Source organism: Purpureocillium takamizusanense, chromosome 5, assembly GCF_022605165.1.
Source record: "Purpureocillium takamizusanense chromosome 5, complete sequence".
Classification (NCBI taxonomy): Eukaryota; Fungi; Ascomycota; class Sordariomycetes; order Hypocreales; family Ophiocordycipitaceae; genus Purpureocillium; species Purpureocillium takamizusanense.
In genome coordinates, this window is record NC_063072.1 from 2,457,473 (window position 1) to 2,472,506 (window position 15,034).

Genomic DNA, 15,034 nt, shown 5'->3' on the forward strand with positions numbered 1-15,034 from the left:
TCCACGGTCGAAAGCACCTCCACGCCGTGCCCTTTCGAGCCCCGAGAGACCGCAATGATCACCGCGGCGGCCTCTCCTCCTCCGCCGGAGCCGGGCTCGGATCACGAGGCACAGCGGGGACCCTCCGACATCGCCACCGAGGCCAAGGAGCTCAACGGCAATGCCGCGATCGCCGAGATAAAGACCGAGCAGACCATCGACGTGGACAACAATGGGGAACAGGAGAAGGCTACCGTCAAAAAGAGTCCGGCAATGTGCGGCATTTGCGAGACTATAGTGTCCAAATACAAGTGCCCACGTTGCTACTTGCCCTAGTACGTTATTGATCATGTCGTTAACAAGCATCAGACATCTTGCCGCACACACGCTCCGCAATGCCCCGGGTCGTCGCTGACAATCAACTGCGTCACAATAGCTGCTCCGTCGCCTGCAACAAGATACACCAGGACAACCATCCTCCAGACACGAAGCCCAAGCTCGAGCCTGCCCAGGCTCCAGAACAGGCTCCCGCCACGTCTCTCCCTGCCAAGCCGTCTGGCCCTCCGAATCCCTTCTCGGCGCTCGACAACTCTGACAAGCTCACGTGGCTGTTCCGCAAGTACCCAGACCTACCACAGCAACTGCTCGACATCCACGCCGAGACGCAGCCACCGCCTGAGGACCCTAGCAAACAAATCCCAGCGTCGCTCATGCAGGGCGTCGCCAACCCGAGGAGGAACAACTGGACTCGCGATCAAGGTATCAAGAAGGGCAAAGCGGCCCTCCGAAAGGCGCGGCAGCTACCGGGGAAGGCAGGAGAGGCGGTCCGCGAGTATTGCACGCTCATTAAGATGCTCCTCAACGAAGACGAAGCCGACGACGGCGGCGCCACGGCGACCCTCCAGCGACAGTTCGCCCAGCAAGATGCAGAGTTAATACGCCAGCTGATGGAGGAGGAAAAGGGCCGCCGTTGAATCTTGCGGGGCGAGGATGTTTGTCTGAGTCGCGGAGCTGGAGCCTTGGAGGCGCCATCTTAATTCAAATCTATCGAGCTTTTATGCAGCCGGTCTCGTGGAGACAAGGTAAGAGGTCTCGAACCCATGGTTGGCAAAATTCTTCCTAACGCTTGAACCGCGCAAAGAATTCTGCAACCGGAGATTTGGGCGATTCCAGCGACCCTACCTTTTCGTCGGGCGGAGAGGGTGTCTTATCCTCCTTTCCATGCTTGGTGAAGCTTCCGAGGCGACCTCGCAGCGTCCATTTGGATTCTGGCTTTCGAAGTGCCGGAGGAGATTGGCGCGGCATGTTGACAGGTATCGCCTGGTTCTGCGCCTCATCGCTCTGGGTCCAGTCAACGCGCTGATGCTCGAGTGGCCCACCAACAACATCGTCGTCTTTCCTCGGATCACTGTGCTCTGCCAGAGAAGGTATTTCGCAGGAAGCCCTCGGCTGGGGGTCGGCCTTTCCTAGGATGCTGCCTGTGCTCCTCCTTCTGGCCTCCTTGTCCGTGCTCTCCTTGTGAGAGCTGAAGTGCGTTTCAAACGTCCGCCGCTGCGGGACAAGCGGCGGCAGCTCATCGACTTCGCCCGCTGTCTCCAGATGTACCGGATGCTGGAACTGGTTGCGCTCGTACTGCCGCTCGCGTGCATTATGTGCCCTCCGAAGCGCCTGTGCCTGTTCAAAGGGGGCAGTGTCTGCTGTGATGCCCGCCATCTCCCGGCTAGCGTTAAGGCCGTCAAGGTGGAACCTCATGGCCTTTTTGGACAGCTTGTTGGTGATATGCCTCTCCGATACGGTCTCGACCGTCGTCGTCCGGGTAAATTGCGCCGCCGCCACTTGGGGAACGTACGGATGGCCATGGGTATGGCCTTCGTGGTCCTCCTTTTGGGTCGAGGAAGACGAGTTCTTCGAAGCCGTCGAATGGAGCCTGTTTTGGTGCGGCTCGTCTCCATCGTGTCTCTCTGTAGCCTTGGCTGGTTGCACAAGAACATTTGGCGGCTTTGCCTTAACTGTCACTCGAGATGAATTGTGCCGCGTCCGTCTCTCGGCTTCAACTCTGGCCCTTCTCTTCCTCTCCGAGTGTGCCTTTTGCTCAGCGAGCACAATACGAAGCCTCCGCGAGAGGTCGTCGGCATCTAAGGGTTGAGGTTGCGACGGCTTTGACTTGGGCTTGTGGTGCGCGGGCCTAGCGGGCCTGAACGCTGGTGCCGCAGCCATGGCAGTTGTCCCCCTGTACTCCCGTGGTTGGTAGCTCATTGTGGCGAGCATGGTGCGGCGCGCGGGCAATCCGTCTTCTGAGCCTACCAGCCGTGCTCCGGTGTTGCTGCCGGCCCTTGTGCTACCTGTTTGCGTGGTAGATGGCGTCGTGTCGCCCGGCAGCCGGCCGGGTTCGGGGCCAGGCGGGGTGGTGATTCAGGAGCGCAGGGTGTCTCTCTCTGACAAGACAGGATACGCTGCCGGGGAACGGAGAGGACAGCTAGCTAGCTCAATATAAGGCGGGTGTTGTTGGGAGGCTTTCATTCGTGTACAAACGGGTATCTGTATCTTCAAATTGGCCGGTCACTCGGAAAACCGAGAGGAGAAGCGTAACGGATTCGCACTGTCGTCGCCTAACCATGCAGTAGACGTGCCTATCGCACAAACGCAGCCGCCGGAGCTAAATTTACAAGTACGCGGGTACCAGCAAGGCGGAGTTTGCTTCTCAGATGAGTCGCGGCTGTCCCTGCCGGACTCTCGCAGTCGACTCGTCCAGGAATTGGACTGCCCCTCGGTTGGTGACGCCGGGTATTCGTTATAGAAGGAGCGAGGGGCCGGTAGGGGTGGATTCGCGTGAGCAGTAGGGTCCGCAAGCAAGGGGTGAAGGGTCCCTCCCCCCGTCGCAAACCAGCGGAATGCAAGGGAGAGTACAGCCCAGTTCCAACTTTGTCAAAGCACGCCGCCCGCTTCTCGACAGTTTCGATCCATGTGTCCGAGGCAAAGCAAGGGGAAGAGAGGCGCTGGAAGAAAGAAGACGGTGGGGGTTTTGGGGGGGGGGAATAACGGTCTTGAAGTAAGGGAGGATGAGAGAGTGTGTGGGAGGAAATGGGGACAGCCAAAGGGCGGGACAGGGACAGGAAGAACTATAACACCTTTTTTTCTTCTTACCTGTTCAAAGCGGGCAATGCAACCTTCGTCTACCAACGGCAAAGAGTAAAAGCGAAAAAAAAGAGGTTTCGCGAGTTGGTAGTAGCCGGGCGGGCTCGAGCGCCTGACCACTTTTGGTGCCGAGAGGGTCCCCCCCCCCGGCCAGCCCTGACAGCCCTGACAGCAACGGAATGGGGATGATGAGACAGCTGGGGAAATAGATTGACCAAACAAGCTACGCTCCCGGTACTCTAGGAGGTGCTTAGTTTAGTCCGTATAAAATACTAATGAATCACCAGACTCGATGAGCTGGGCGGGCAGGCGGGCACAGGCGGCGGCGGCTGCGGCGGCGGAGAAGGAACCGCCCCAAAAGCCCACCACCACCAGCCATTGCCGCCGCCGAGGCACCCCTCCCAGGCAAGCCAGGCACGTCCCATTCGGCCCTTGGGGGCGTGTGAGAGACTGGAGCGAGTCGCTCCCATCCACCATCCATCCACCCACCCATCCGTCCGTCCGTCCCCGCGTCCGGGCGTGGGCGTGGGCGCTTGCTGTTGGGTTGGTCCCCGCGGCCCGCTTGCTCGCTCGTGCTGGAAGGGGACGGGGGCGGGCACGCGATCAAAAACAGGTTGGGAAAGGAAAGAAAACCCTACATTTTCCGTACGTTGCGTGCGAAGCACCTACACGTAGCTGGGAGAGCCTACTAACCTACCTGCAGCAGCAGGTTTTCCCCCTCCGCAGGGCTGCAACCCCTTAAAGGGGAAGCCGCAAAGAGTGGATGAGGGACGGAGGGAGAGGGGGCGTCGTCGGGAGAGGACACCATTGAAGCCACGTTCCGCCTGGTTTCGGTCCATCACCTCTCTGTAATATTGCTGGTTTGTAGTAGCGGGCGCCTCATGAGTGGTGATATCAGGTGATGGGAGTGAGGAGGGAGGAGGAGGACCGGCCCAACACAGGTTTGCGGCCCGTGCAACTCGTGACGGGAATCTCCACCGGCACCCAGCTGGATGGATGGGGGGGGGGGGAAGAGGCGCCATGAGGCTTGCAGCTGTCGAAGCCGAAGACAGACCGTCAGCGGGGACAGCCTAGGTTGGAAGGGCGCTGCCGCTAGTTAGGGGACACCCCGTGGAGGGAAAGGCGATGCCTGGCCCCGCCACAATGTTGGCGCGCCCACCCGCCGGCGCTTAGTATAGAGGGCACCACCACCACCACCACCATTACCTCACCGGGGCATCTTTCGCTGCCACCATGCACAGCGTAGGTTGGTTTTGTTATGTTCAAGGTTCACGGTCAGTATGCATGTATGTACTGCAGGTGCGGTGCCTTAATGAATTGCACATTGCATCAGGGCGGGAAGGGGCTCTTGATATATGCTTGAAGAAGCAGTTGACGGGCGAAATAATTTTTCCTGTCCTTCTCTTTTCCTACGCGATGGCAAGCATTTCTCATCACCCAAGGTACTTACCTACCTACAGATGGCGGCGTTAGGGCTCTACGCCAGGTGCCTCTCTACTACTACTCTGCAGCAACCTACCGACAGGGCAGAGACAGACAAACACACGCTTCTACAGCTGCCACGGGGTCGATCGAATACCTTGACTGAATACTTGGACACCTGGACATCAACCGGAGCTCCCAAGGGATTCGCTGTTCGAGTGCTGCAGCCATTGGTCGCGCACAAAAGCTTTGTGCAGAAAGGCATCGGTGCGTGCACGATGCATGAACCCTGGGGCTGCAAAGGCAAATACATCCTTGGGTCAGGTGCATACCTACCTACTTGGTACAGCCTACCTGCGTGAAGAAAGAAGTTGGCACAGATAGACGGCACTGTACTGCACGGTTGTGCATGATGCACCAAGAAGCACATGCCCGCCACTAAACGGGCAGACCGACCACTTGCTCCTCAGCACATATGCCGCCTCCATGACATACCTAGGTCGTCTACGCCAACCCAAGGCACCCTGTCCCTTCCTCTATTTTAGCTCGACCCGTGGACGAGGTTACCTGCCAGCCCGCAGACGTCGCGACGGCGCAAACCTCTGCGCCGAGCAGCACGCCTCGGGCCCAAACTACTAACCTTAGTACTAACCTCTAGGTAAGGTACGTGACTGAAGTCCCCCACCACCCAACGTTTCACCCGTTCTTGCTGCGAGAATGGCCCGGCCGGCCGTATCCTTGAGCGCCAGCCCAGCGTCGCATCGCGCCTCCGCCCGCGTCTCAACGATGCCGGCTTACGAAATACCTGCCTGCTGGGCCCGTGCGCCACCCAAGTTGTTGTTCCCAGTCCACAGGCCTGCCTGCTTGGCCGTTCCTTTCTAGTTACCCCCTCGTACTACTACGTTGAGTAGGTACGAAGTACATACGTCGTAGGTCCGGTTCTCGCCGCAACTCTATCCACCGTCGGCAACGCGCGTGGCAGGTCACCGTGGTTGCGTGGCTGGCTTGGCTGGCTTGGATTTTGAGTGGGGACTGTTGGTAGCCCTCGGGGTTCGTTGCACAAACAAGCCGCCCGGCGAGGGTAAGCGAACAGCCAGACCCTTGCAAGACCCAGTCGATAGTGAGTCCAGCTCGGGTTGTGAATGAATTGCCCATGCAGGGGTCAGTTCCTCGGTAAGTCGATCAATCTTTGTTTCCGTCTTGGCACAGCAAACCTTACCGACGCATATCTGTCAAAATAAGTGCTGTCCAACAAAGCCAGCATTGTCTCCGCATCCCACTTGTGGCCGACTTCGGAATGTCAGCCTCATCATTAGTCAATGTCAACAATGCCAGTGTAAATCTACAGCAGCCGCAGTCACAGTCTACTCGGTCCGAGGGCGAATATGCGAGAGCGCCTAGATCCAGAGCATATGCAACCTTGCGCCGAGCTCCCTCCACTTTGGGTTCATGAGTTGGAATGCCGGATCGGGCTTCTGCAGGCCTTGACATCCCGTTCGTTCAGTGAGTGCTCGGATCATCGCGGCCCTCCTACGACAGCTGCAACTTTTGGGACGACATGATGGCGGCGCTGTCAAGCTGTGGCCAATTCAGGCCATAACATCGGAAGGGCCCCAAGTATCCACCACACCACCCTGCCAGATCTGGATGCCTTTCCGCTGCGCGGAGGACTGGGATCGAGCATGTGAGACAGCGGGGTCGGCAAGACACGATCGAAGTCCCACCAGCATGAACGCGCTTGCGCGGCATCGTGGATGCCAAAGCCTCGCATTCAGAGACGACCTTATGTCGGAATGTTGGCAAGACCCTGCCGAGCTGGAGCTTGTAAACCAGGGCCTGCCACGCTTTTCTGCTTCGTCTGCTCCCATAGTGCCAGCTCAAAGGTGGCGCACCAGGAGAGTATTCCTCGTTTTATTAAATACCAAGAAAGTTGCTCGCGGCTCCTCAGCCCGCGGCTTCTTCAGCTTTCAAGACGGCCTGATAAATTCCACAGAACATGGGTCACGATCAGCCCGTGTGGAAAGTGATCCAGGGTACGCATTTGATACAGGGCCAAATTGCCCGCCGCCATGGGTCGGCCCACGTGGTCTCGATCGATGCAGGGCCCCAGATGGGTACCGTAATCATGCGCTCTTGGTCGGGGTCTCCTGAAGGGATTCGCAGTCGCCTTCGCAGGGCAACAAGGGTCAGGGGAAGAAGGGCAAGACAGCTGAGAGAGGGCCAGACGGGAACTCTCACAAGGCAGCCGTACGACGAGGAGCTACTACGCTGCATAGCTGAGCTCTGCGTGGGGCTCGGGGTCGGGGTGCCGTCGATTGGCCAGGGCCACTGACAGCCTTTGGTGCTACCGCCGTCTAGCGAAAGCCAATTGATGGGCGAGGACGGCCAAGCATCTAAAAGCAGTCCCTAGTGCGTGCGAGCAGAGGTCTGAGATGAGAAACAAGAAACAGATCGCCGACCTCGAGCACCAGTCGGAGACGCAGACAGGGTTGGATGCTGATTGCTGATGCTGCCGGACGCGGTGCGAGATGCACGGCAGGTCCAGCTGTCCTCCGCTGCGGAGCTCCTTCCCGGTGTTCGTTGGCTCACCTCAGTCGAGGCCGCTCTCCATTCTTCCCCCGCCTCCTGCTCCTCCTCCCTCTGCAATGTCTGTCTGCATTCATTACTGGATGGTAGTATAGAATCAAGGCGCTGCCAATATTGTCCTCGCCAAGCATTTACCCGCCCTCGTCGAGCCTGCGCCTCTCCCTCCGCGAACGCAGGGCCGTACGTAGTACATACCTGCGTCGTGCCTCGGACGGACGACATTGGGTGTCATCATGGCCCATCCAATCCATACCTAGTGCCTGAGGAAGATAGCTGTCAGCGCCTGCTATAGGCACTTGCTCCCGCTCCACCAAGCACATCCCATCGTACCGAGCGGACACCCGGACCCTCACAGCGCAAGACCGGGGGTCTTGTCTAAGACGAAGAGAGGTAAACACCCGTGCCTTGGTCGATCGCACCGGGGGAAATCTAGGCAGCGACTGGAGGAAGACAGAGATATAAGCTGTCCTTGCGCGAGCGAGCCCGTCCCCGCCCGAGTTATAACGCCCTCGCTCCCAGCTGTTCCCACGAATAAAGGCAGCCAGCCTCAACGGCAACCAACAAAGCCTCGGAGATCCTACCACTAGTCCCTCGCCCCTGGCCGAACAGGAACGGTCGAGAACCATTTGAGAGCAGCTACCGATGCGTCAGCAACCCTCGTTATGACAAGTCGACGTCTCAGCTGCGCATCACATCGCATCGAGCACCCGTGCTCTTGATCAAGCCAGCTCGCCAACCCGGAAACCATTCCTCCATTGCTTGTTGATTCGTGCGCCGCGACAAATTTCCTAGCACCATCTTCATCGTCGTGGCTGACCCGGCTTGTCGATTGCAGGCTGGTAAGTGGCCCTCTTGTCCAGTAGTGTCCCAGTGGCTTTCGCCATCAACCACAAACGCCTCAGCGGTGTGCGCTTCTCCAACTCGTCTTGGGTCCGTCCCGCAAAGGTCTGCCAGCTTCATTTGCTGTTCGATCATCTTCTCGCCGCCGCCGCCGCCAGTCGCTGCCTCCCCCCCATGCCACCACCCACGTCCCCTTCGCGCCGCTGAGGCCGCGATCGCGATAATGACGTCCAGCAATGCCAGCTCCCGCGAAGCTCACAGGACTTCAGACGGCCCCAGGCCCCATAGGCGCCCCTCCGGCGCCACGTCCACCACCTCGCCCCGTCCCTCCGCATCCGCCGCCCGCGACTCGGCCCAGAGCAACGCGACTACCAGCGTCTTTTCGCGCACATCCACGTCGACGGATCTGACGGCCAACTCCAGCGCGGCTTCGTCGGCCGGCGGCCTGCTTCCGTCCCGCACAAGTGGAGGCGATCGCGATTCCTTTGTCTCCATTGTCGACGACCCCTTTTTCCATCGCCTTGGCCCCGCCATCGACGAGAACGACGCCGAGACACCCCACCGCGAGCCGTCATCCGAAGACGAATCTTCCTCGACCGATCCTTACGATAGCAATGACAACGACAAAACCCAGCGCTGGCCGCCTCCACGTCGAGAGTCATTAACTATTGGCCCTTCGCAATATTACTGGGTAAGCTGCAAAAAGCAACGCGAATACTGAGAGCGGGTGGACATGCCCCTCATGAGCTCTGCTCATGCCCAGCCAGCCCCTTCGCCGCGAGCATCCGTCCATTGCGCGTCGCGCCCCTGCTGGCGACCCGCGCTGACAGGGGTCGGCGGAGGAGCTCCGGCTACATGGCCCCGGCGCCCGGGGACGCATGGGTACAAGTCTTGAAATGCAGGAAAGCTGACGCCTGTCTTCTGCTTGCTTCAGTCCAAATCAGGCTCCGCCATGGAAAGCTACAACGTTGCCGTCATCGGCGCATCTGCCGTCGGCAAGTCGACCCTCATACAGCGTGTCTTTGCGCTGCCACGGCCGCCCATATCGAACGCCTCGACCGTGCGCCAAGTCGTGGACAATGTCGCAATCATGGTCACACTGCTCGAGCTCGATCTCGACCACTTCGAGTTCAGCTCGGCCGAAACAATACAATGGCCAAAGCAGATCAACGGCCATATCATTCCTCGGGTGGATTCGGCAATGATTCTTTACGACGTCACCAACAAAGAGTCACTGCTGCCACTTCGCGACGTCGCCAGTATGCCTGCGCCCCCTCTCAAGCTCCTTGGGCTCTTGAGCTGATGCGATGCACTATATAGCGGCTCTTGCCAACTCTAGCCTTCCCGCCGTTCTTGTTGCCTGCAAATGCGACGGCGTGGAGGAGGACGACGAGTGGGAGGTCCAACCAGACAAAGTCGCCGTCCACGATGTCTTCAAATCGTGCATAGCTAGCTTCAAAGTGGCCATCACGAAGCCCGATGCGTGCCGAGCGTGCTTACAAACTACCTTGAGAGCTTCTATGTCTAATCGAAAGGGTGAGTAGCTGTCGTCTCCCACGTACGGGCCCCTGTCCGTTGACCGTTTCTAGATGACAACGGCGAGACGACGTCACGAAGACGAGCTCGATCAGCCGCCAATCTGGAGGCACCCGACCACACCGGACGACCTCTCAGCCAGCACAGCAAACACAGCCGAGCTAGCTCCGACTTCTCAGCTTTGCGCGGCTTCTCTAATACACAAGGCGCCGACTCGCATCGGGCGCAAACTTCGAGGAGTCCGCGGCCAGGTGCGATTACTTTTCTAGAGGTCGTTAATTGTGTTTCAAGCTCATTTGGACCACAGGTTTTCGATTCGACAGACCAGGGGGTGATTCATTCCTGGAGCTGGAGGAGTCCGAAGGAGACTCGCGCAGAAACTCTGACGACATTCCGTTACTACAAAGGGGCGACGATGCAATTGTGGAGAAGCAGCCGAAGGTTGCCGGTTTCACTTTCGACGAGCTAGTAGACCGGCTGCTTGCAATGCGGCTGTCCAGGGCCGACAACAACTTCTCTGACATCTTTCTCTGCCTGTATCGAAAGTTCGCCGCGCCCGGCGAACTGTTTTCCGCCATCCTTCTCCGGCTAGATCGAGTTCGTGACGACAAGACGTCCCACTATCTCACGAAGACAGCAACGCAACTAAGAATCATCGAAGTTGTGGCCAAGTGGGTATCGCTGTACCCCGGCGACTTCGCTCGACCCACGACGCGCCGCAACTTGGAGGACTTCATCAAACATCTTTCGACGGAGCCGGTGTTCTCCTTGGCTTCGCAACAGATGCGGCGGAATCTTCAGCTCAACGTGATTGTCGATGATGACACGGGGTGGGCAAACGCCGACGACGCAGGCGATGAGCTTGCCAGCAAGATCTTGTCCAAGGATCTGAACGAGCTGCCGACTGGTGTTGGCGGCCTTCAGCTTGACGAGGAGGCAGGCGGGCGGCCTTCAAACAGCTCCGAGGCTTCGGTTCCTGACAAGGCAAGCACGACAGGGTCGCAGTTCCAGTTCAAGTCGTATGAGGAGTATGAGAAGGCGGCAAGCCACTTGGAGCCTACCGACTATCTGCCCATGAACAAGTTCCGATACCACATCTTCATGGATATGTCGGATGACGGTATTGCCGATGAACTTACCCGCATCGATTGGATCATGTTTTCGTCTATCCGCATCCGCGACTTCGTCCGCCACGTCAGTTTATCCAGCGCGCAGAAGGAGAAGTGCAAGAGTTTGCGAAATGTGAACCGCATGATCAACCACTTCAACCACATCGCCAAGTGGGTTGCGAACATGATACTGCTCAGGGAAAAGGCAAAACACCGAGCTCAAATGCTGGCCAAATTTATGAACATTGCCGTCAAGCTGAGGCAACTGAACAACTACAACGGCCTGGCTGCGGTGCTGGCTGGGATCAACGGGACGGCCATCCACCGGCTCGCCCAGACGCGAGCTCTAGTGCCACCCGACGTCCAGAAGCGCTTCGCGACGTTAACAATCTTAATGGGTACGCAGAAGAGTCATTTCGCGTACCGATTGGCGTGGGAAAACTCACCTCTACCGCGGATACCTTTTATTCCTCTACATCGGCGGGATCTTGTATCGGCGGAGGAGGGCAGCAAGACGTTCGTGGGACCCAACGGCGATCGCATCAACTGGAAGAAGTTTGAGGTGTTGGGGGAAGTCTTACTGCCGATCATGAAGAGCGGCGGCACAGCATACCGAAATCTCAGCAAGATTGAGAATACCCAAGATCTGATACTGGGATGTCGCATGCCCACAGACGACGAGGTAAGTTGCCAGGCAGCACAAAGCTCCATGGCTGGAGATGCTGACAGCGCGCAGGAGATCTACCAGCGGAGCTTGCAGGTTGAAAGCAGTTCGTCTGGCCCGGTGGAGCCGAGCAAGAAGAAGTTTCCTTGGTTTGCTAAGTAAGGCCTTGCGTGAGCCGGACATGGATCTGATACGGTCGGAAGCGGCGTGATGACTGAATGATCTTCGGGACAGTTATGAAGACCTCAGGCAGGTCGAGATATGACGACTTTTCTAGTTGGAAAAGATAGATGCATCGTTTGCGAAGAATTGAAAGCGAAGCATCCTGACGGTGCGGCATTATTCTGTCGAGTCGACTCGCCTTGTGGGCATGCATGTGTGCAAAGGCGAAGTTGGCCTTGAGCTGTTTAGGGGTTCTCCATGCCTCCTGCCTATTCTGCTCTTGCCAACCTGGCAACGCCACGCCGGGTGGCTCTTTCCAGCTGGCAAGGCAGCCCAGTGTCGAACCATCTGTCCTCTCGCCTTTATAAAGCTGGGCTTAGGGACAGAGATTAAGAGAGGTAGGGCCTCGAACGTAATTGCAGGAGGAGGCCTCACCCGCCGTGAATCAACCAGTCTAGCCGTTCTTTGGGCAGTCTTCGCGTCTCGCCATGCAACACGCCACCGTTTGCCTGCCGCAACTGCGCCTGGCCAGCAAGGTCGACAACGTAGAGCTCCTTGTCAGGAGCTCGCTGACGCTGAAGCTTCCTGCAGTGCTCGGTCGGCCGCATACCAGCACCCAACTTTTAGACTTGGTCGCCCGCGATGGGCTCTGGATACGGCAGGCCGGTCCGTGTCATTTGTACGTCTCCGTAACCGTGGATGGCCATGCGCTCCTGGATCCGAATGGCGTGGCGCAGATCGCGCAGTGGGTGGAAGGATGCGAGGTAGGGATTCATTCACTTCAACACTGGAAGGCGGCTTCCAGGAAGCAGTCACCCCGTTGCTGACCTGCGGACGCCAGGTATGGGAACGTCTGGGCTGTCGCGTTCAACACTGCGCCGACTCGAATGGTAGCAGCTGTTCGGATATGGTCTTCTCCATCCAACATCCCGATTGGTCGTCCGGCTTGGTCGCCCCTACAGGCGCGTCTATCGCAGACTTTGGGCTTTGGTCTTGTTCCCTCGAATTCACTGCGGCGAAGGCGACCCAGCAAGAGACCAAGCGCGCGCAGAAAAAACGGAAGCTGTTGAGGCGCGAGAACGACCGTGAAGCCAGAAGCGACGGTCTCTTTTCCGAATTCTTGACAGAGACCGATCGAAAGGCTGTGGAAGACTTTGTGCGAAGCATTAACCTGCGCCCGAGAAGCGACACGACCCGAATTGATGCCACGAGGAAGACTCAGCGTTGTGAGTCAATGCCGGAACTGTTGGGGTCTGCAGGTGCCCGAGACCTTATTCAGGCAGCCCTGCGAACCATGACCATTGGCCGTAGGGGTCAGGTAAAGGGAGTGACTTGGAAAGAAGCTGCTCCGTCGCATTCCCTCGTTGATTTGGCACCGGCTGTTTTTCATATGCCGTATCTAAAGGTTCGTACCATCATCAGATCCAGGCTTTCAAGCCGTGCTTACCGAGTCGCAGGAGATATCGGAGCGAGCCAAGTTACTACCAGTGATAGCAACATCCCTGGCGAAGCTTATCACCGCACAGTCGCCGACCCTGAGGCAAAAAGTACATTCACTTGGATTGCCACCCAGTCTAGAGTCCGAACAAGGCCATGCGCATGAAGGAGTCGACACTGATAGCTTGGAATCAGGCATCGAGAGAAGGGTCTGGGGCATCCTTGTATCAACGATCAAGCCGCGATACTTAGCAGCTGCAAGAAAAGGCGCGTCAGACGCCCTAGTACCAACAACAATGAGAGATGAGCTCGAGCCAGATGTAGGAGGCAGGCCGCTGGAGGACAATACCACCAAGCGACCGACGGTGATGACATATTTTGACGAGGACGATGATATAGCCATGTCGCTGTCCGGGTCATCGCTCGTGTACAGCAGCCCCAGTGCCGGCTTCCAGCACAGAGAGGTCTCGCCTTACACATCTGGAAGCTCTGGGTCCGAACGCATCCTTGCGGCTGCGCCGTTGACTATGGATACATCGTTAGTGGAATCGGAAATGCACTCGACACTGTTGAACGACCAAGTACAGAGCCAATCGTATCGGCACTGGCCTGCTTCGAACCAGGTTGGAGAGCGACGTATGGATGGCTTTGCCTCGGGACACGGGAGATGGGAACAGCCACTGATGCTGGATTCAGATGCTTTTGTCGATGTGGATCCAGCCCTGCATCGTGATTGATGTCACCGATATGATTTGCATCGGGTTGTGGGAATCTGTCAAATGTATTAAGTGCAACAGGAGAGGTGCAACAAACAATAGCTGTCGCCCAGTCATCGCTTGCCAGCAAGACGAGTCAATCATGTAGTGTCTAGTGTTTAGTCCACCCAACGCCAAAATAAAAGGTTGTGGTCGCTATTTGAAAGCCATGAATACCACAGGCGGGCCACGACAGAATCCAATAAGGTGCCCCGAGACAGGAGATCGGTCCTCCAGAACGGGCGCAGTCGTGCAGGTGCGGTCGCGCCACCTTTTACCTTCTGGCGGGGGCAGCCTTGCCGTTGTCCTTGGCCGGCTTCTTCTTCTTCTTTTGCTCGGGCTTCAGGGTGGCGAAGTGGATGTACCAGATGAGGGCACACTGGACGCCCAGGCCGACGAGGACGAGGATGAGAGTGACGAAAAGCTGGGGCTGGTCGTTGAGGACGGCGACGGCCTCGGGTGTGGCACCGACCTTGCGGAGCCACGAGAAGTCGGCCATGGCTGCTGGGAGCTGGCTCGCGCGCACACACACCCAGATGGCTGGTGCGCTGCAGCGGGATGCAGAAGTTCGCGGGGTGGGAGGCGGGTTTGTCGTTGACGGCTGGTGGTGGTGGTGGTGGTGGTGGACGGTGCTCTGCTTATGAGGCTGTCGTCTGCAGACGGATTTGATGAGGCGAACCAGCACTGATAGCACCCCACAGGCAGGCAGGCGGGTGGATGGGCTGAATACAGAAAATAGGTAGTAGACAAAATAAGACGACTAGAATCACAGCCTGCACACGGTGAGGGGAAGAACAAGCGAGAGAGTGATCAAATGGATGTGCACGCAGGAGGAGAGTGGACGAGCGAGCATCATCAGCAGCATAGGAACGACCCCGCGGAACGGAACGGCGGGAGCGAAGCGCCGGCTGCTTCGCTGCGGTCGGCTGCGGGACGCCGAGATGCAAATGCAATCAGGAGGCTGCCCTGAGACGTTTCACTGGTGCGCCAACCTTGTCAGAGCTTGGCGGCTGGATACGAAGTACAGTGCAGTACGAAGTACAGTGCAGTACGAAGTACACATGCTAACGTATGGGGTGCTCGGACGCATACACACAAGGTAAGTAGGTACATTGGACGGGGTGTGATGCGTGCACACAAAGAGCTGCCAGTTCTTTATGAAAGAATAAAAATTCGTGCATGCTCCCTGTCCAGGCGTACGAGCAGCCAGCACGCGAGAGGTGGTGACGTTGGCACATGCCGCGCGAGGGAGGGGAGCATGCATATACGGAATCACAGAGCAACAAGGGCATCGAAGAGAAGCAGTGACCCGCGCGGAACGGCTTCTAACGAAACATGAAACAGGGGCAGGCTGGTACCGTCTTGCATCACATGATCATTCACGTGGCTCTCCCGTCCGAAGGCAGGTG

At 57.9% G+C, this 15,034-nt stretch overlaps 4 protein-coding genes across 5 annotated transcripts; 2 read left to right on the forward strand and 2 right to left on the reverse strand.

Moving 5' to 3' along the window:
* Window positions 1-54: 54 nt before the first annotated feature.
* JDV02_006318 (uncharacterized protein) lies at window positions 55-953 on the forward strand (the record flags this gene model as incomplete). Its single annotated transcript, XM_047987703.1, has 2 exons — window positions 55-314; window positions 416-953. The coding sequence occupies 2 exons, from the start codon at window positions 55-57 to the stop codon at window positions 951-953; spliced, it is 798 nt and encodes a 265-aa protein (XP_047843689.1).
* On the reverse strand, window positions 171-2,975 carry JDV02_006319 (uncharacterized protein). Its single transcript, XM_047987704.1, has one exon. The coding sequence runs from the start codon at window positions 2,245-2,247 to the stop codon at window positions 1,099-1,101; it is 1,149 nt and encodes a 382-aa protein (XP_047843690.1). The 5' UTR covers window positions 2,248-2,975; the 3' UTR covers window positions 171-1,098.
* Window positions 2,976-6,997: 4,022 nt separating this feature from the next.
* Window positions 6,998-11,612, forward strand: JDV02_006320 (uncharacterized protein). Of its 2 annotated transcripts, XM_047987705.1 has the most exons (7): window positions 6,998-7,961; window positions 8,068-8,653; window positions 8,897-9,221; window positions 9,283-9,498; window positions 9,552-9,749; window positions 9,806-11,289; window positions 11,344-11,612. In XM_047987705.1, the coding sequence occupies exons 2-7, from the start codon at window positions 8,186-8,188 to the stop codon at window positions 11,431-11,433; spliced, it is 2,781 nt and encodes a 926-aa protein (XP_047843691.1). In that variant the 5' UTR covers window positions 6,998-7,961; window positions 8,068-8,185; the 3' UTR covers window positions 11,434-11,612. The 2 variants fall into 2 exon arrangements, with proteins under 2 accessions (XP_047843691.1, XP_047843692.1); XM_047987706.1 differs by having other exon boundaries at window positions 6,998-9,221.
* A 2,020-nt stretch (window positions 11,613-13,632) lies between these two features.
* Window positions 13,633-14,550, reverse strand: JDV02_006321 (uncharacterized protein). The gene has a single exon (XM_047987707.1). The coding sequence runs from the start codon at window positions 14,122-14,124 to the stop codon at window positions 13,900-13,902; it is 225 nt and encodes a 74-aa protein (XP_047843693.1). The 5' UTR covers window positions 14,125-14,550; the 3' UTR covers window positions 13,633-13,899.
* Between the last annotated feature and the right edge of the window lie 484 nt (window positions 14,551-15,034).